This window comes from Eleutherodactylus coqui, chromosome 13, assembly GCF_035609145.1.
Source record: "Eleutherodactylus coqui strain aEleCoq1 chromosome 13, aEleCoq1.hap1, whole genome shotgun sequence".
NCBI classification, from domain to species: Eukaryota; Metazoa; Chordata; class Amphibia; order Anura; family Eleutherodactylidae; genus Eleutherodactylus; species Eleutherodactylus coqui.
This window is the reverse complement of record NC_089849.1, coordinates 50,558,580-50,578,675: the sequence shown is the minus strand read 5'-3', so window position 1 is coordinate 50,578,675 and position 20,096 is coordinate 50,558,580. Positions and strand designations below refer to the sequence as shown.

At 45.0% G+C, this 20,096-nt stretch overlaps 2 protein-coding genes across 5 annotated transcripts in view; one reads left to right on the top strand and one right to left on the bottom strand.

Moving 5' to 3' along the window:
• The window catches only part of MYL9 (myosin light chain 9), a 29,305-nt gene extending 26,656 nt beyond the window's left edge, over positions 1 to 2,649 (bottom strand). The window contains exon 1 of one of the 2 annotated variants that reach the window (XM_066587723.1): positions 2,587 to 2,649. The gene's annotated coding sequence lies outside the window, so the exon portion shown is untranslated. Of the gene's footprint in view, positions 1 to 2,483; positions 2,503 to 2,586 lie in introns of those variants that run through there. The other variant, XM_066587724.1, reaches the window with a different exon arrangement.
• LPIN3 (lipin 3) overlaps positions 2,602 to 20,096 on the top strand; it is a 69,334-nt gene continuing 51,839 nt past the window's right edge. Inside the window, exons 1-2 of one of the 3 annotated variants that reach the window (XM_066587719.1) lie at positions 2,660 to 2,720; positions 11,048 to 11,090. Coding sequence is in view for 1 of the 3 variants with exons in the window: in XM_066587718.1 (XP_066443815.1) it covers positions 2,668 to 2,720 (53 nt within the window). In the remaining 2 variants the exon portion in view is untranslated. Of the gene's footprint in view, positions 2,721 to 11,047; positions 11,091 to 11,713; positions 11,800 to 20,096 lie in introns of those variants that run through there. The other 2 variants (XM_066587718.1, XM_066587720.1) reach the window with 2 other exon arrangements.

The window sequence follows — 20,096 nt, the reverse complement described above, 5'->3', positions numbered from 1 at the left end:
CACAGGCTGCAGCAGTGGGCGGTCATGTGCTGTTCATTGTGCACATGACCACTCAGCCACGCACAGGCTGCAGCAGTGGGCGGTCATGTGCTGTTCATTGTGCACATAGACTGCAGCAGTGATTCTTCTATGGCCGCTGTCCGCAATGAACGGCATGTGACCCCCTACCGTTTCTTTCAGGTCCCATGCACTGGGAGTCAGCTCTGTGGTGCTGGATGGGGAGCTGCTGGGATCAGTGACTATTCAATTTCTTTTAAATATTAAACTTTTAGTTTTTTTTTTATGTCCCATTAAATCCCTTTAATACCATATGGCAGTATTCCATCATATTTGCCTTTTAGGACTGGATTAAACATCAGGAGTACTGCAGCACAACTATAAGGCCTCATGTCCACTTGAAAAATACAATCCACGCAGAATCTGCCGTGAATTTCCGCGGTGGATTCGCTTTAAATGGTTTTTTTTTTTTTGCATGCAGATATCCGCACACAATGCTATCAATGTGATAGCAATGTTGCCGATCCGCAGCAGAATGGAGCATCCCGCGTTTTTTCTCCCGCACGTGAAAAACGCAATTCTTTTAAAGTGCCATCCGCGGGTGCAAAAATCAATTTAATGGACCGTGGATGGCCAATGAATCCCTATGGGCAAAATCCGCTGTGGATTCCCCGGCAGAAATCCGCTATTCCATTTAGCTAGTGGACATGAGGCCTAAAGGTTTACCTATGGCATAGACTACGTACATGACGGATTTTCTGCAAGTGTTGCAAGGCTGCTTGCGTTTTTGTCTTCATGGTCATATTGCAATAGTTCTGCAATTTTACCATACCGACAGCAGTGTGTCTAGCCTTTCAGCTGCCTGAGGCGAACAGCAAAATGGCACTCACCAGGAAAAGAAAAAAAAAATATTATATATATATATTTTTTTTTTAATACACGCGAGTGTATTGTTACAGCGTATTCTGCACACCGAATACGCTGCATCAATCTGTCGTTAGCTGCCATTTTACCACTTGTGTGTCTCTCGGGGGTGGCAAACAGCGAATTACGTTAATCTGAGATTTCATTACCTCTCACCAGCTTCTTGCTAAAGGCTTTGCGCACAACCAACTTAGGCCGCCTGCACACAGCCAGGTCGGATTCCACAGCAGAATCCGATCCTGTGCCCGGCCAGTGTACCTGTTTGCAGTCTTCAGAATCTGTGCTGCAGCTGTGCCGGCACACATGCACAGTACATATAATTTTGCGCCATCGCTAGGCAGCGATACGGACCCCGCAGACTTTCCGCAATGATGATTGCGGAAGTTCCACGGATTAGATGGCTTCCATTGACTTCAATGGAATTCATCCTTGGGGAATCTGCCTAGGAATAGAGTATGCACCCACACCGGATTCCACAATGCAAATCCAGCCATGTGCAGGTGGTCTAAGGATGGAGGGTTGCACTGTACCCCCAGGACAATATTCAGGGAGCATTCAGTAGCCTATATTCTATCTATACAGTGCGGCATGGCATCTGGGCACAGACTCTGAAACTTGGGTGTTACCTAATAAAGATGTTGCCCAGTAGTTCAAAACAGGAACAGCAAATTGTCCCAAAGGACAAAAAAAGCAAAAAGCAAAAAAACCCAAAACTCCTGCCTGCTGTACGGTGATGTCAGTAAATGCAGCACGAGACCCCTGAAGTAGTTACATGGAGAATCACAATGAATGGGACTTAAAACCTAACCCACATCTTTCCCCACATTTTTCAGCTGCTCTGACTAAAACTCAAAAACACTGATGTGTATGGGCCCTTATTGTGGACTATTTCCTATGGGACTCTCCCTCCATGCTGTGCTCCCCCATCAGAGCCAGAGCTACAAGACAACAGATCAGCACTTGTGCTAGGACACTGGCATCTACAGACAGCAGGGCCGCTTCTAGTTGCAACACATTAACTATTTATATACAATGTAGCTAAGCTTACATGTGCAGCTCATGTATCAATAACATCCAAGGGATACAATTATTATTAGTGTGAGTGGTTTGCAATACACCTCACCATCTCTGATAAACATCTCTCATATAATAAAAGAGTGACACAAGCCTCCTACCAGGTCTGACCCGTCCTATATGACGAAATCCTGTCTTCAGATGTTCATTGCTCTGGCTCACCTGCACCACACCCCATGAATGAGAAGTTGCAGTCCCAAGAAGTCTTTCAGCTCATCATGAGCAGCAATTCTCAGGAACCTCTTAACCAGATTTAAGGCTGTAAATAAAAATAAACCCGCCCCATACCATGCGCAGTATCCCTTATTACAATAAACTTTTTCCACATATACTATTTACCAACTCAGAGTTGTGTTTCGCTAAATGAATTCAGTGTATAGTGGGCTATTAAAGCTGCACAGCTAATTATGGAGAACTAGCTGGACATCCCCTATTGCATTCGCTTCTAATGAAGTTACATAAACCCATTACATTTCCTCAAAACTTACCACAGTTATATTCCCCTTTAGAGCTCAGATCTGTTACAAGTGTACGACTGAGGCGGATAATCTATGCACTATATATTCCACCTATTGAATAGTTGATACTTACTGGTGCCTGTCTCTGTGTGTCTCACTTCCAGTATGAGCAATGCAGTGGGTGTGATATATATGAGATCACGAGGGACAGGTAATGGGAGGGATCCAGGAAGATGCAGGGCAAAGTAGAAGGAGCACGTACATAAGGTAAGGTTTTCTACATATTTCGGCAAAGGTATGACTGCGGGGTAAAATAGATGTACTTTTTTCACTTTTTCAAAGCAGCTGTGTTGTTTGCAATTCTTGTTTCTGTTATTTTGTTGAAGGGTTCTATAGTTTTCTATAAATATTACTGAATACATGTAGTGTTCCGTATTCCTAACATATCATATGCACCTGTCCATATAAATGGGACTTGTACTGTATATGCATCTCTATGGGAGTAACGCACAATCCCCTGGATCAGGGCTCAAGGAACAAATTTAAGAGTCTAGGAGGCAGATTCACTACTCAAAATGCTGCAGAATTCTGGCTGAAAAGACACAAAAACATGGCACAAAAGTCATACACCACATTTATTATTTGTTTTGGACATGTTTTGCATCAGACATATCTTGAAAAACAATGTGTAACTTTGTCACATTGTAATATTTATTAAACGGGTTTTCTGGGGAAATCCTAATGATGACCCATCCTCAGAATAGGTCATCAATAGTTGACTCAGGGGCGTAACTAAAGAGGATGCAGGGGATGCGGTTGCACCCGGGCCCAGGAGCCTTGGGGGGCCCATAAGGCCTCTCTTCTCCATATAGGAAGCCCAGTACTATGAATAAAGCATTATAGTTGGGGGCCCCGTTCCAGGTTTTGCATCGGGGCCCAGGAGCTTCAAGTTACGCCTCTGAGTTGACTGCCAGGGACCCACAACTCGGGATCCCTGGCAATCAGCAGAACACCTAGCTCACTGGCTGTGCAGTGGGCCCAGACATCGTCATCAGGGCTGGAGGTGGAAGCATTATAGAGGGCTTCACTCCCATTGAAATCAATGGAAGTGCTGCCTCCTATTACACTTCTGCGTCTGTTCCTGGGGTTAGTGCCGGAAGTGTAATAGGAGGCCTTAGCTCTATTGATTTCAATGGGAGTGAAGACCTCTATGACACTTCTGCCTCTGACCCTGATGACGATGTCGAGCCCTACTGCACGAACAGTGATCTTGGTGATCTGCTGATCGCCAGGGATCCCCAAGCAGTGAGTCCCCGGCGATCAACTACTGATGACCATCCTGAGGATAGATTAATAGTACTTGATTGTAAAACCCCTAATGCAATGCAATATTTTTTTGATGCAAAACAATGGTGTAAAGTCAAGCAGCCTATAGCTGTCATACGGAAGAGAGAAGTGCCAGACTTCTAGTAAGATGTACAAAACGTATCACAAGCTGTGCACCACTGGGATAAATTTGGTGCGCTTTCTGACTTTCTCGACTAAGTTTATGCTGTCTAAATATGTGACTGTAATAACAATACTGGCATGCCACTAGAAATACAGGGTGAAGGTGCCAGCAAATTTAGCCTCTGGCAGTGTAAGTTTCCTGTGTAGGGTGCTGTTGTTATTTTAGTTGAACAATGGATATCTACTTGTGTAATTCTGCTACTTGTAGTTCAACATTTGTAGTTTTCAACAAGAGAACAATAATCATGTAAGTTGGGAGAGTATTCAGCTGCAGGAATTTGATCCTAAGAGACAACATAAATGAGAGATCATCAGGTAATGCCATATGGTATGATTAAAGGGCTCGTGTACATTAGTACGGAGCCTGTCTTTGTAGGAAACCACATTGATAGCATGCACAGTCATACGGGATCCGTCTGTTAGGACCGGCAGCTCTCGGGGTCTCCGTGCCCGCACCACCGGTCCTATCACCCGAGCTGATCGGGTGCGGCGCAGGGGAGCCCCGGTCTTGGTGACCTCCCTGGGCCTCGGGGTCCCGGTCACTGGCTCCGGGCGCGTGCTCCTGTGCGGTCAGTTGCTGGAGATGCGGCGATGCAGTCCATGTTGCCATGACATCCTGACTAGCAGCATCTGCACTTGCTGCTGGATGTCTGGGATCTGCACTCGCTGCCTTTTGCCTGGGTCTGGCTGCTGGCAGGCTCCCCGCCCCAATCAGCTGCTGGGGCGGGAGTTCTGACAGCATTTAAACGTGCCTGTTTCTCTCCAGCATTGCCAGTGTATGTTTGTCGCCAGGCTACACCCGCGTTATTCTTATCTGATTTCCCGTTGTGACCCTTTGCTTTTGCACCTGACTTTGACTTCGCCTTATCCCTGGTACCGCGTATTCTCCTGTTGCCGACCCGGACTTCCTGACTTGCCTCTGTGTCTGTTTGTCTTGGTATTTGTTTGTAAGTCTGACCTCCTGCCCTGCTTCCCTAGTGAGTATAGGGACCGTCGCCCAGTTGTCGCCCTGGGGCCTAGCCCAGGGGGGCAAGTAGGTAGGGACAGGGGTTGCGGGTAGCTTTTAGGGACTTCCACTACCCGGACCCCAGTACCCCGACACCGTCACACTCTGTGTATACAGAGATTCTTTCCTAGATTTAATGCTGTTAGGGGAGAATACCTCCATACATTTGGATTCCGACACACATTTTTCCTCTAGTGATCATGCAGAAGTAGAGGGCTTTTGTACTTTTATGGAATCCCATTCTGGCTTACTTCAAAATAGAGTTGGGAAACTGCCATGTGCATAGGCCCTTAGGGTATGTTCACCTAGTGCAAATACACCTATTGCCCACCCAACTTTTAAAGGAGTTGTACCAAAATCTAAAGTTATTCCCTATCCACAGGACAGGGAATAACTTTATGATAAGTGGGAACCCAACTATTGGGGCCCCTCACCGATTCCAAAAACGGGTGTACCAACTGTCCTTGCATGAATGGAGCAAAGGATGTGTATGCCCTTTCTTTTCAATGACAGCACCGGTGATTATCAAGTTCACATTACTATGTTTTCCAAGTTGAAACTGTTTTATGCCATTTTATGTAAGTTTGCAGTAAGTGTGTCTTTAAGAAGGGGAGGGATGCCAGAAGTATCGGAGGTGGAAATAAGAAGGTGCCATGAAAGAGTGGCACAGTTCTGTTGTTGTCGTTTGGCAAGGAGGAGGGTCATTGAGCAGAGGCAAAGTCTTGTGTTTTGGGGGCGCATTTTTCCCTGTTGCACTGGAGAGGTCAGAAAGTTTTGGCCTTTCTTGCTGCAAGGCCCTGAGCATACGAATCGTAATAAAGTAACGGGGGTTCCTGATATGGATTTCTGCCAGCTTCCCCGTGCCTGGCTGGCCTACCTGACATAGACCCCGCTCTTGAAGATACTAAAGAGATTGAGAAACGTTGAGGTGTTTTGTTTAATTTAATATAGACTGTGTCAAGCGAGTTAGAATGTGGAACAAGTGTGGTTCCTGATTGATTTAGCCCAATCTAAACATGAGAAGTGTGAGTTGGGGTTTTTCGTGAGGCTGCCATCAGCCTACAGATTCTGGATTTTCCCAGAGTGGGGATCCCAGACATCCTCTAATGCCCCAGAGGTAAGACCTCATTCTGATGACGTTCAGCGGCTTATCTCTCAACCACATCTCAAGATCAAGATACAGATTTTAAACTCCAGCAGTCTCATTAAAATGAATGGAGCAGCAGTGCGCATGTGCGGCTACCACTCCTGGATGCACTGGGAAACCCTTTGCCGATCCTCCGACACGACTGAGGATCATAACTTGACTGAGAGAAGAAAGGCATTTTGACAGTAAAACTGCTTGCATCCCCTGTGTAAAAAGCACGCTGGAGAGCGTGATATCGTCCGGGTTTCATGGCCCGATATCGCGCTCGCCTCTGTGTAGGAAGCCTTACAGTCATGTAGGAAGGCTTCTTACAATGCTTTGAAGCTAAAATCATCTATATAAACTCCACTGTAATCACAGAGTAGCATATTGCTATATAGGTGAACAAATGGCTAGCTCAATGGTGCCATCAGCAAAGATTTGGATTTCTAGACCATGGATTGAATTACCTTTAGGATGGACTCCTTGCTAAAGGCAGGTTGCACCTTACAAAGACAGAAAAGCATATATTTGTCAGTCACCTTGCTACACTCATCAGGAGAGCTTTACACTAGAACAATATGGGACGAGAAGTGAAAGGCCAGGTAAAAACATACAGCTAATTAATACATTTGAGAACCTTGCTATTAGAAGTGGAAAGAAAAGAGACAAAAAATTCAGAAGGAAAGTAGATGAGCAAGAGACACCGATCACAAACTAAAATGTTTCTACACAAATGCCCAGAGCATGGGAAACAAACAAGGAGAATTGGAGCTCCTAATACAGGAAGAGATATATGATGTCATAGGCATCACGGAGACTTGGTGGAATGATACACATGATTGGAATACAAGGCTTGAAGGATACAACTTATTTATAAGAAACAGACCAAAAAAAGGGGAGGAGGTATTGCGTTGTATGTTAGGAAAACATTAATCTCCTCAGAGATTCAAGCTTCAGAGCATGGGAGTTCTGTAGAAACTGTTTGAGTAAGAATACAAGGAGAGAACAACAGAAAGGACACTTTTGTAGGCATTTACTATAGGCCGCCTGGACAAGCGGAAGATATTGATGAACTCTTTCTACATCAGATGGCCAAGCACTCAAAAAAGCATGAAACAATGATCATGGGAGAGTTTACCTATCAGACATTTGTTGGGAATCTCTCAGGTAAAAGTAATGGATCCAACAAATTCTCATCTGCTCTTGCTGACAACTTTATCTTCCAAAAGGTAGAAGAGAAAACAAGGGGATCTGCTATCTTGGACCTAATTCTTACCAACAGGGAGGAAATGGTTGGGGAAGTAAGGGTGGCTGGGACCTTAGGAGGCAGTGATCATGCTATCCTTTAATTTTGGATAACAACGGGAGGAAGACCTTAGAAAGCTCAGATCTCAAGGTTGGATGTCAGAAAGGCGGATTTTAAAGAACTCAGAAAGAGGGTAGGAAGAATCCAATGGCTGGGTGTTCTTAAAGACAGAAATGTCAAAGAAGGTGGGGAAATATTACGAAATGAGATTCTCAAAGCAGAATCTTTAACAATACCTAAAAGAAGGAAGAATGGGAAGCATTTAAAGAAACCAGGATGGATGAACACAGAACTTACACGCATGCTAAATAGGAAGAAAAATATGTTAAGCAAATGGAAAGAGGGGGAATATCTAAAGAAGAATACAATGCGGTCTGCAGAAACTGTAGGGCAAGTGTCAGAAAAGCTAAAGCTAATAATGAATTGAGGTTTGCAGCAGGGGCCAAAGAAATATAAAAGGATTTGGGGGCTATATCAAAAGCAAAAGAAAAGTTAAAGATGCTATATGGCAGTGATGGCAAACCTTTCAGAGACCGAGTGCCCAAACTGCAACCCAAAACCCACTTATTTATCTCAAAGTGCCAACATGTCAGGGGCGGGGCTTATCACGACGTATGATTTTACTCCCATCATTCTAAAAAGGACAGGGCTGCTTCAAAATAGACAGTGTGCAGATTTTGACTGCTTTTTGGATGCGGAAATGCTGCAGAATGTCCTCAGCGGAACTTTCTGTTGAGAATTCTGCAGCATTTCCACATCCAAAAAGCAGTCAAAATCTGCACGCTGTCTGTTTTGAAGCGGCCCTGCACATTTCTGCCATATGTAAACATACCCCAGAGGTAATAGTGATCCTCTTCCCCAGCAATAATAGTGACCCTCCCCCCTGCAGCCTTAGTGATAACAGTGACCCCCCCCCCCCCCACACACACACACACAGCAGCCCCAGCGATAATGGTGACCCCCCCCCCCCCAGCGGCCCCAGCGATAATAGTGATTCCCCCAGCAATAATAGTGACCCCCACAGCATCCCACGGTATAATAGTGACACCACACAGCAGGCCCCTGGTATAGTAGTGACACCCCACAGCAGGCCCCCGTACAATAGTGACACTCCACAGCAGGCCCTCAGGACTAGTAGTGACACCCCACAGCGGCCCCTGGTATAATAGTGATACCCCACAGTGGCCCCAATACTAAAAGTGACACCCCACAGCAGCCTCAGTGTAGTAGTGACATCCCACAGCGTATCCCCCCCCCCCCCGAGACCCATATACTTACCCCCTCCTCCATGTGGAAGCTCCCCTGCTCTGCGATGATCCTGGCACACACTGTGACGTCAGTGTGCTGCCGGACGCCTCCTCCCCCCGCTCTCGCGGAACCAAGTAGGTGACGTCAGGGGAGAGGGGAAGAGGATCCCAGCTGCACACTGACGTCACAGTGTGGCCGGGATCAGCGGAGTGGATACTGGCAGGTGAGCGGCCGATGACAACGCGTGCCAGCAAGGAGGGCTCTGCTTGCCACCTCTGGCACGCGTGCCATAGGTTCACCTCCACTGCTATAGGGTGTTTACAGGATGTTGAGAAGGCCTAACTTTTAAATTCCTATTTTGTATCTGTTTTCTCTCAGAAAGTGGATGTACATCAGCTGATCTTCCATGTCCTATTGACGGAATAAAGGAATGTAGGCCATTTATAAGCAGGGAACACTTAGATAACTTAAATTAATTCAAGTCTCCAGGTCCAGATGAATTACATGCTAGGATACTGAAGGAAGAAGCAGAGGTATTTGCTGAACCACTCGCTGTAATCTTTGAAAATTTTCCAAAAGATTGAAAAAGGCCCAGAAGATGGGAAAAGGGTAAGTATCCCTATCTTCAAAAAAGGGAAGATGGATTCAGAAAACTACAGGCCTGTGAGCCTGACTTCTATACCGGGAAACATCATTGAACAAATTATTAAACAGCATATATGCAAGTACTTGGAGGAGAATGGAGTAATAAATCAGAGCCATCATGGGTTTGTGACAAACACGTCATGCCAGACTAATCTAATTTCCTTCTATGACAGAATCACCAACTGGGTCGATCAGGGAAATGCGATGGATATGGAATATCTTGACTTTAGTAAAGCATTTGACAAAGTATCTCATACCATCCTTATTGAAAAAATGACCAAATCGGATAGGCCAACAATGCTCGATCAGTAGGTGTCTGCTGCCCGGGATCCTCACTGATCAGTCTGCAAGTCCCATTCAGATAATCTCCACTTTCATTAAGCAAAAGAGAATTTCCTTACAGCATCGTTAGTGCATATTACAGGACCATGGAGTGCAGTTTTAGCATCTGTAAAGTAACTTTACTGCTGTGTGTAAGAGAAACAAGTTCAAAGAGTCATATAGGCTTTATCATAGTGAGATTCTGCATGTCAGACCAGATATCAGGGACAGGCGCAGACATGGATGGACACTGGACAGAAGGAATCTCTGGAATCTGAGGGGGAGAGGTGCGGGAGGGAGGACTGCATCTCTCTCTGATATTTACAATAGATTACGCTGTAAAATCTACATACTGCACTACAATGATCAAAAGCTGTTATTTGCATACTGCGTCACTAATAATGTAACAAATAGTTACTTTTTCTGTTTATAAAAGAGAGCTGTATCAAATGTGTTTACAATTATTTTTTTATTCCACAAATCAAATTTATATAAAAAGCCTGAAAGGGCTGTTAACAGCTATTTTTAAAAGATTTGCATTATTTGCAACCCTTAAAAATACAATTTCCTTCTTTTTTCTTACTCTGTCACCCTCAGTACTAATGCTGATCTGTGCCATTGAGAGCAAGTGGCTGGGCAATATCACATTACCCACTTCTCTGTATTCTGCCTACAGCTCCCAAAACCCATTGTATGCACTCTCTCTTTTTTTCTACGTGCTTCACATTACTACCAGTCAGTCTCCTTCCACCTCTGGCAGCTGTAAATACAGTTCCCAGTCATACTCCTTGCACCTTTTGGCAACCATAAATATGTATAAGCCCTTACCCCATTGTACCATGGAGTCTGGAGCAGTGAAAAGAGATAGTATTTGTTTTATCACAAGTCAATCCTCAGAAGCGATCTTTTCAGCTTTGCTGCATAAAGATACATTCATATGGGATGGAAATGCTGTGGATTCTCCGCAGCGGAAAATTCCGCAGCATTTCCATATCCAAAATATCTGCAGCTGAATTCAGAAGATACGGCGCCCTTCCTCACCTCCAAAGTCTTTGCGTTGTCACCGTATCCTGTAATGAGTGCCACGAGGCTGGTTAGGCAGTGGTCAGGGAGTGCTGCAGCATTTCTGGGGGAGTATACCCTCATACTGTGATGCTGCAGCTGCACGGTCTCAGATGCACAGAAGCAATTTGTATTGGTTGCTGTTTGGTGAACAGAGGACCACTATACCCAGAATGGGAATTAGGATCTGGCAGTGTCCACCAGCACTCGGCTCATTAGGTGGACATGCACAATGCTATACATGTTAAACACCCCGTAGTGCCATGCAATGTGTTTAATGCATGTAAATGCAAATATTGCTAATTTTTCAAGATCTGTAGAAAAAAAATATGGTATTTACTGGTGTGTTGTTTTTTTTTAAATTAAAGCCCCTTAAAGCGAAAAACACAGCTCGCCCATTCTTAGCAAAAGGTAAGTGCATTTGACTCCTTTCTTGAATCTCATAATTAAATGTCTTTCAGTGCATTATTTTACTGATTGCTCTTGTTGGAAAAAGTGCAAAAGCTTAGTGCAGCACAGATCATAAAAATGGCTTCCTAAAGTAAGGCAAGGGAGGAAATATATATGAAACGTTTGTGTGAATATACTTGCATACCCACAGCTACTTGCTTGTCTCTTTCGGTAAGGCCCATAGACTTCAATACTGTGCAGTCATAGCCACCTTTCCCACTGCTATTGGGAAAGTGTCTGTCATTGCCCAATAGCGATTACAGTGCTATCTCTGGCATCTGTCAGACAATTATGCACATCCGGATGACAAAACATTTTGTAAGCGTTATTCTATTCTGAATGGCTGGACATGTATGTAAATAATACAGATGTAAGGTTACCCACCTTTAAGATTTGTAGACATATATCTTCTGTATGCTTATTTTGCTCATCTACAACCTCGGATCTTCTAGAAACACTTGCTCCATAATAATCTTTTCAGCTCTGGTAAGTTTTGTGAATCTATGTCAATACTAAAAAAAAGTTGGCTGTGTAATATTGCCCTCTACTGGTGAGTAGCTGCAATAACCAGCAGAGGGCGATGAATTCTACAAACTGTAGATGACTAACTAGGAAGTGGATCAAAAGCAGCAACAATAATTTCGGAAGAGAGGATAACTACAGAATAGAGGTAATAAATCTTTATAAACTGTGTTTGCTTACTGCAATTCTGGTGCAGGTTTTGCATGTGTTGTCTATAGCTAAAACTTGGAGAAGTAGGGAGGAAGGAGTTACTTTCTCTTTTTTGTCACCTTTAATCCCAGGATTGTCCAAAGAAAATACATGCCAAAACTGCAGTGATTCTGCATTTTGTGAATCTGGCTTTTTCTGCTGGTGGCAAGCCCTCTCTGAAAGGAGCAAGGCCACCATAATCCCTTAAACTTCTGATCCAGAGGGGCCCAAACGGGTCAAAGACCAGTAGACTCCTCTAACTGAAACTTAGGCAGGCCTGTCTCTCCCCTGGTGTCTGTCCAGGCTGTCTGGAGGTAGGGGCCTGGCTGCTGTGCTGTGTTCTATAGAATATACACAGAGAACTGCACAGCTTCTGGTCTCTAAATGTCTCCAAAAACAGAACAGAGGAAAGGGAATCTCTAACAAGGTCTCACGCTTCTGTGTACAAGCCTTAACACACACAGACATGAAATCATCAGTATACAGTAAGAGTGAGCAGTGGAGATGTGATTTCTGTAGCTAAAGCTCTGAAAACAGTCACATTATCTTGCAGGCAGTATCTGTGTGCGTCTCTCCTCTCCTCCCTTTCCATCTTCTCTGCTATCTGTACATTTCATCCAGCACAATAACTCATCCCCCTTCTCTAGTGATGGGCTTGCTCTATGCACTGGCTCCTTTACATGAATGATGAAGGCTGAAACCTGTCAGAGAACTGGAAGTGACTCTTTTAATGGCTCTTATGTTGAGGTTGAGCAGGGATTCATACTGTTCTGTCTTTTAATCTTACACCGTAGAGACAAGAGAAGGGCAGAACTGCAAGCAGATAGACAGCCCTGACCTTCTCCTTCATAGTAGGACATATGAACCATATCATGAAAGGAAAAGGAAACATGAGGGGCTGCCTGCCCAATGGCCTTCCCTCCTCTCTTGACTCTATGAGAGGAGGGAAGAATAGCCTGTGATGAAGAGCTGTTCAGGAACTGAAAGATCTGTCTCTTTTTGGTAGGCTGAGACAAATGATTCAGTTCACCAAAAAGGGTTGGACTTCCCTGTAAATTGTTTACACAAGTTATTAGAAATATGAATATGCTCTTAAGCGCCGCGAGAAGATTGAGGGAGGAGTGGAATTCTCCACAGTGCTGGTTTCTGAGTGTGGCAGAGCGTGGTGATCAAGATTCTTAATGGCATGCAACTGGTAGTGTAGTGGCCCAGTACATGCTTTCCTGGCCCCCTCCATAATGTCATACATCTATGTCTTATGTAGATGCTTTGTGCAAAACTGTCTTGTCATTCTGTTATGTGTATTGCACAGCTGAAGCAAATTAAAGGTTAATGTCTGCAAAGTGTGATCTGACTGTCTGTAAATGTATCAATTCTATCCTGTGACGTGGTATGAGAAAGGCTATCAATGGGAGTGCTTGAGAGTGGGAAAAGGTCCTTTACTCTGGGCTTTCATCTGAGAGAGCAAAGCACAGAGGCATATGGGGGCACCTTCAGACCTCATGTGTTGAAGATGGAGGAGAAGGAGAGATTTTTCAAACGCAAGGATCAGTATGATCAGTAACTGAGCCCCTAGAGAGAGAGACAGCATGAGCTAGTCCTAAGCCTTTCCTACACAAGGCCCAGTGCAGAGGTACTCTTCCCTAAATTGTTCACGCCCAAGTCTGGGATCGCTGGGTGGAGGTATTCGTCTACAATTGTCATACACACAGGCGTCCCGAAGCCTGGGATCGCTGTGTGGAGGTACTCCTCTTCAAGTTTGTCTGTATATATTTCCAATTTTACCTGCACTTTGAACATTGTATATTTTTGCCTTGTATCGCTGAAGTTATTTTCAAGTAAAAGTTACTCTAGGCCCTGACCGTTCCCAGGGACCTCAGGTACTATACTCCTGTCTATGGCTCGTTATTTTCCCGCTGATGTTCACGCCGGTGGGTGTCAGACTGGTGGCATCACCCGTGACAACCCCTTCACCTGTCCTAACAATTATTGGGCATCCCCATGCCGGGGGTGTGCAGAAGAGGCCCAGCGCTGCCCTGGTTTTGGCAGCGCTGTCCCTCCGGGAGGGAGTGTAGTAAGTGCCACTATGGCAAGCCAGCATCTTGCCCTCCTAGCTCCTCAGTGCATACCATGTGTCCGGGGTCACCCTACGGGACGCTGAAGCAGCTCTGCTAAAGTAACGGAACAAAGTTCTTCGGACAGCCATGAGGGCCCTTAATACAGTCAAAGAAAGCCCTCAAGGCATTGACACACTCTGACCTTTTGCTGGAGTTTCCTCCTCGACCAGGTTTCGCCCGCCCTACTGGAACATTAGTGGTTACTTAAGGACTTTAAGTAAGCCCACTTGATATATATACCTGGTTCTCAGGGAGAACTAGCATAGACTATAGGTAATCGTAGAATTGTAGAGTTGGTAGAGACCTTTAGGGTCATCGGGTCCAACCCCATGCTCAATGCAGGACTCACTAAATCATCCCAGATGGATGGCTGTCCAGCATCTGTTTGAAGACTTCCATTGAAGGTGAACTAAAAACCTCTTGTGACAACCTTTTCTACCCATTGACCACCCTCACTGCCAGAAAGTTTTTTCTAATACCTAATCTGTGTCTCCCTTCCAGTTTCATCCCATTGCTTCTAGTCTTTCCTTGTGCAAATGAGAATGGGGCTGACCCCTCTGCACTGTGACAGCCCTCCAGATATTTGTAGACAGCTATTAAATCTCCTGCGGCCTTCTTTTTTGTAAGCTAAACATTCCCATGTCCTTTAACAATGTGGTTTGCAGACCACTCACCATCTTGGTAACTCTTCTCTGAACTTGCTCCAGTTTGTCGATGTCTTTTTTTAAATTGGGGTGCCCAGAACTGAACACAGTATTCCGGATGAGGTCTGACTAAGGAAGAGTAGAGAGGGATAAATACTAGAGATGAGCGAACACGTTCGGCCCCGCCCCTTTTTCGCCCGAACACCGAACTTTGCGAACACTTCAGTGTTCGGGCGAAAAAGTTCGGGGGCCGCCGTGGCAGCGCGGGGGGGTGCGGCGGGGAGTGGGGGGGAGAGGGAGAGAGAGAGGGCTCCCCCCTGTTCCCCGCTACTGCCGCCCGCGCCGCCGCGCATCTCCCCGCCCCCCGGCGGCATCCGGACCTTTACGCGCGAACACTGCAGTGTTCGGCAAAGCCGGTGTCCGGGTGCGGATGTGTCCGTAACGGACACGTTCGCTCATCTTTAATAAATACCTCATGTGATCTAGACTCTATGCCTCTCCTAATACATCCCAGAATTGTATTTGCCCTTTTTTTTGCTGTTGCATCACACTGTTGACTCATGTTCAGTCTGTGATCTATAAGTATACCCAAATCTTTTTCAGATGTGCCGCTTAGCCCAATTCTTTCCATTCTGTATGTGCTTTTTAAATTTTTCTTTGATAGCCAGAATGCCGTCAATATACTAAAGAGACTATCCAGTTTCCGGACTTGTTAGTATCTGTTGCAGCCGGACTGGCCAGATTACAGTTCCTGTTACCTGATAGTCATTGATAAACAGTTTGCTAAGTTTCAAACATGTCTGTTGATCAAGTGTTTACAGTGTATCCTTGGAGCTTCTGAGCCAGTCTGGAGTAGCTGGAGTCTGGGCATGAAGCTCTTTTGATGGTTCATCATCAGAAGGCAAATAAATCTACCATGACTACAGTAATGGTCCAAGTGGTGAGTCAAACCGAGCACAGCCTGTTACCACCAGTCGTGACCCAACCTGCAGCCATCTCACTATCTCCCTTGGTGGATAGGGAGACACCCCAGCCTACACCCTGTTCCATCCTTGCACCCCATCACTTCCTGTTCTGCCATCCTCCACTTCCTGTTACCCACTTGACAGCAGGCAATAGACAGCAAGTTAGAAGGAAGGGAGACCCCTAGTGCTAGAAGCTTAGAGGGATTTTTCAGCATAAAACCATCATTTTAGGTAAATAAAATAAATTTCAGCCTTGCTAGTTCTCACACTGGCTATCATATAAGCACAAGTCGAAATGTTAGTGACCATGTAGTGATTCATTTACAAACTGCAGCGGCCACATTCCGATAAGGTTTTCGTCTGCATTAATGCCGCTTTGTGTGCCTGTACCATTCTTCTAGCATCAAGTCTGTCATTTTACCAAACTAGTAGCTGCACACCCGAGAACCTGATGTACTAATTTGCATGTGTCTGATAATGTTTATGCCTGTTTTGTTCGGGAGGCAGCGCGCTGTGCAGGTTATTATTGTAATATTTACTTAATTGCGCTATCTCATTTATAATGAGCTTTTTTCCCTATCTGCTTGGCTTGTTTTTTCCTAGGTTGATAGACAGTTTGCAGCAAAATACGTAGAAGGGGCTAATTATGCACAAAGCAATTTACACAAACCTAATACTTAAACAGAAAACAAATTTGCCTTGCGACTTTCCAACTGAGTCATAATAGAGGATGTCTGCGTGCGGTATGTGCAGCTTTTAGATGTGAAGGCGCGATAGAGGAGATATGGATGATGATGCATGGAGCTCGTCCACCACAAGAGGACAGTCTGGATCATTTGTATGACAGGCAATACATGCTAACGGTTCTTTCCAACACATTTGCCTCCGTTCAGACTTCTACAGGGTGGACAAAAGACACTTATTTTCTTAGATACTGGCAAATATGTGCTGCATTGTGGTTGAATAAAGCACTCAATAACTTCATACTGCATGTAATAAAGTATAGTATTAACCCCTCAGAGGTAGGTGGGGGTATAGCGACACATGATTCAGGATACAATGCAGCAGATGTTACCAAAGTGTATTTATTAAAATACACTAAATTAGAAATAAACAATGATAAGATAACAATGACGATTTAGCAATTTGACGTAAATTGGCATTAACTACTGCTAGCTTAAACAGAGGAATAATAATGCATTGTGAGCAATTTGTAATAATAGTAATACTTTGTTAACAATCTCAATAACAGTTGACTAGTATCATTACCGTTTAACAAAATGTCAGGTTACAACATATGACATAGCGACACAGCTTCCCCTTAGGGGTTAACACTCCGATACAGTAAATCAAAAGGCAGATGAAAGCATACTCTTGCAATGTCCCTTTAAGTCATGCTCAAGTCCTTACCCAATTACTGCAGTCCATAAACTGAGGGTGGAACACTAGAAACTTCCATAAAGTTAGAGGCCTGTTTACACTGGACGAATGTCGGGCAAACGATGCCCGACACTCGTCCCTGCATATACTCGCTCCCATGCTGTTGCGGCCCGTGAGCGGCCAGCAGGGGGCCTGGGTGGCTGGGGGGAGAGTTCTCTCCTCGCTCTCCCCCGACCCTCTCCATTTGACTCTCAGTCGTCCAGTGTAAATGGGCCTTAAGTGTTCTTAGTATGAGCCCTATCTCCTACAACAGGTCTGCTGATAGTCCTTTATCCTTTCTTAAGGCCCATTTACACTAGCAGATGATCGCTCAAAGATCGCACAAACGACAGTTTTAGTGACAGCTTTGAGCGATAATTTTGTATAAACTATTAAGTAGCTACTCAGCTACTCAATAGCAATTAAGTGTGCAAATGAAGCCTTCACTGAACGCAGTTAATAGCCAGAGGCTATTATCTGCGCTCAGATCCTTTGTTCTCCAGAGGAAACAATGCTATCAGCACTACCCGCGGGGGAACGACTGATAAGGCTGACAGACGATTTTTAAGTTGGACTGAATTTAACAATTGGCCAGCAGTGCCTGAAAAGCGCATGATGGGCGCACATTTAGACACACGGATTATCGCTAATTAGATAGCCGATTATCATTTTTTGGGTTTTTTTCAAGCAATCATCGGCTGGTGTAAATGGGCCTTTAGGTTTTACTGAGGTTGGCCTAAGTTACAAATTATTGCTGACGATCTGTCCGATCTCTCTGTATGCCTTGCCCCTTTTGATAATGCAAGTAGCGGCTTTCCCTGCTTCAGTCCGGCACTCTCACAGTGCAGTCCAGCTCTCTGTCTCCCAGACCTCCATACTGCCCCTCTCTTGGTCGGCAGCCGCCTGTCCCTTGATCCAAGCGTCCTTTCAGCCAGCAGATCTTCACACTTAGTTACAGTGGTGTGTCCCTGTTGTGCAACAAAATCGGTCCTTTTTATGTCAGAGCCTCATCCAATTAGCAAGCATCTTTTGAGCATGCTCAGTTCTGCTGCACCAAAATTTGGTGCAAATTTTGTAACACGTGGAAATTTTGTTGCACCTGCACAGTCCATCTCCATAACAACTTAATCCTTTAGAGCGAGCCCCCTACATGTACATCCCTCAGGTCAGCTCCTGCATCACACTGCACAACACTTAAACATGTCATCCTACTCCCATGCCGGACATTTTCTCCTTCCCTCTTTTTATCAGTTTTGTTGGGTGACTCTTGCCAGGTCTCCTGTACTGGATTCATTTCTTCTCTGTTGTATGGATTCCATTGGGGACTGTTTCTATACAGTATCACCAAAGGGTTGTGGTGTATGGCCGTATTCAGTTTCTGGACATTGGATGAAGATCTAATGTGCCGTGAGTAGTACCGTTTTATTTTCTTACAGTTGAGCAGAGATGACTGTTGGCTGACTGATCTATCTCATGTGTACTGCCAGCTTCAGGACAGGCCAGGCTGACTGTAGTGTATGACCGTATTCAGTTTCTGGACATTATATGAAGATCTAATGTGCCGTGAGTTTTCTTGGGAAAGTAAAAGGTTCCTCCGCGCTCGTCGGGTACGGGTGTATAATATAACTGTGCCGTGAGTAGTACTGTTTTATTTTCTTACAGTTGAGCAGAGATGACTGTTGGCTGACAGATATCTCATGTGAACTGTCAGCTTTAGGCCAGACTGTAGTGTTGTTGTGTAACAGGCAGGAGTTGGGTCAGAGCCTTTCCTTGGCACTCGGGGGCTCGCACGGCTGTCTCTGCTTCCAAGGCCTAGCGGATATCAGGTACAGGTGGGCAGATAACAAAAACTGACACTGGACAGGGTTCACCAGGATCTGAAACTTCTGGGTGAAGAGACGGTCAAATGGCTTGGCTAGGCCCCCACTCTGCTGTCTCTTGTCCAAAAGACCATTCCATCATGCTTATGAACAAAATTTTTTTCAGAACAGTCTTGACAGTAACGGTCTATTCACCCAGGAGCCAGAGGTGGAGCAAAGTCTGTTGGCCTAAGACCCGTCCGGCTTTCTTCCGGAGAGATCCTGAATCTTTTGACACTGCTCGGACCAGTAACCAGTTACTCGAGAAGAGCGATGCTCGCTCGAGTAACTGCTTTATCCGAGCGTGCTCGCTCATCTCTAATTAGTATCTCTTGTCCTCAGTAAAGGCCATTAATATCTGATCGGTGGGGTCTGCTGCCCGGCACCTCCACTGATCAGTTGATTGGAGGGCTCATGGCGCTCATGTGACTGTTACAGCCTCTTTAGTATTAACATCTGAGCACAATCCTGTGAGTGTATATTTTATAGCTGCCATTCTGAGTATTGCAGGCTTGTCCCATTGAAGTGAATGGCCATCAGTTTTTAATGGCTGGATAACCCCTTTAATGTGTGCAGTTTGTTTATTTAACCCTTTTAGTATGGCACACACTGTCCTTTGGCATGCCTGCCCTAAACCATTTGCCCACCCAGTAGCAGCTATTAGAATTAACACAACAGCTGCCATTGCTTACAGTAAAACACATGTATTTAATCGAAAGCTTCTGGATGGAAGAGAGAATAATCCCATGATGTTTTCTCACACCCTGCTTGTTGTGATCGTGTACAAAATGTTACAAGCGGCACAGATTTAGCAATTAAAGAAATGAAATAACTGTTACGGAACAGGATGTTTTCTTATGGCGAGTGCAGCTTTTCATGGTAATCAGCCATCTTTGTGATCACATCTAGTTAGAAGTTAGAAAGGGCTCCAAATTTGTCTTGATCTTTAACCCTTTCCAATCCACTGTCTGACGTCTGAAGACATTCTGATTGAAGACTGTACAGCTCTGATGCCGGAAAACATCCGGCAGGGTATTCTTACTGTATATTACTGGCCACTCTGTTGTCGGGGGGCCTCACCAGCATGTCCCATACCACCGTACTGGCTCTAGCCAGCAGACGGCGCCATTGTATAATGGCAGAAAGAGAAAGCCCCCTAGGAAACCCTGAATCCAAAATTGGATTGCAAAGGGTTAATCATAAATTGTTACTTTGTTGCATAAATACCGGGACCATCCTATTTCATTTGCAT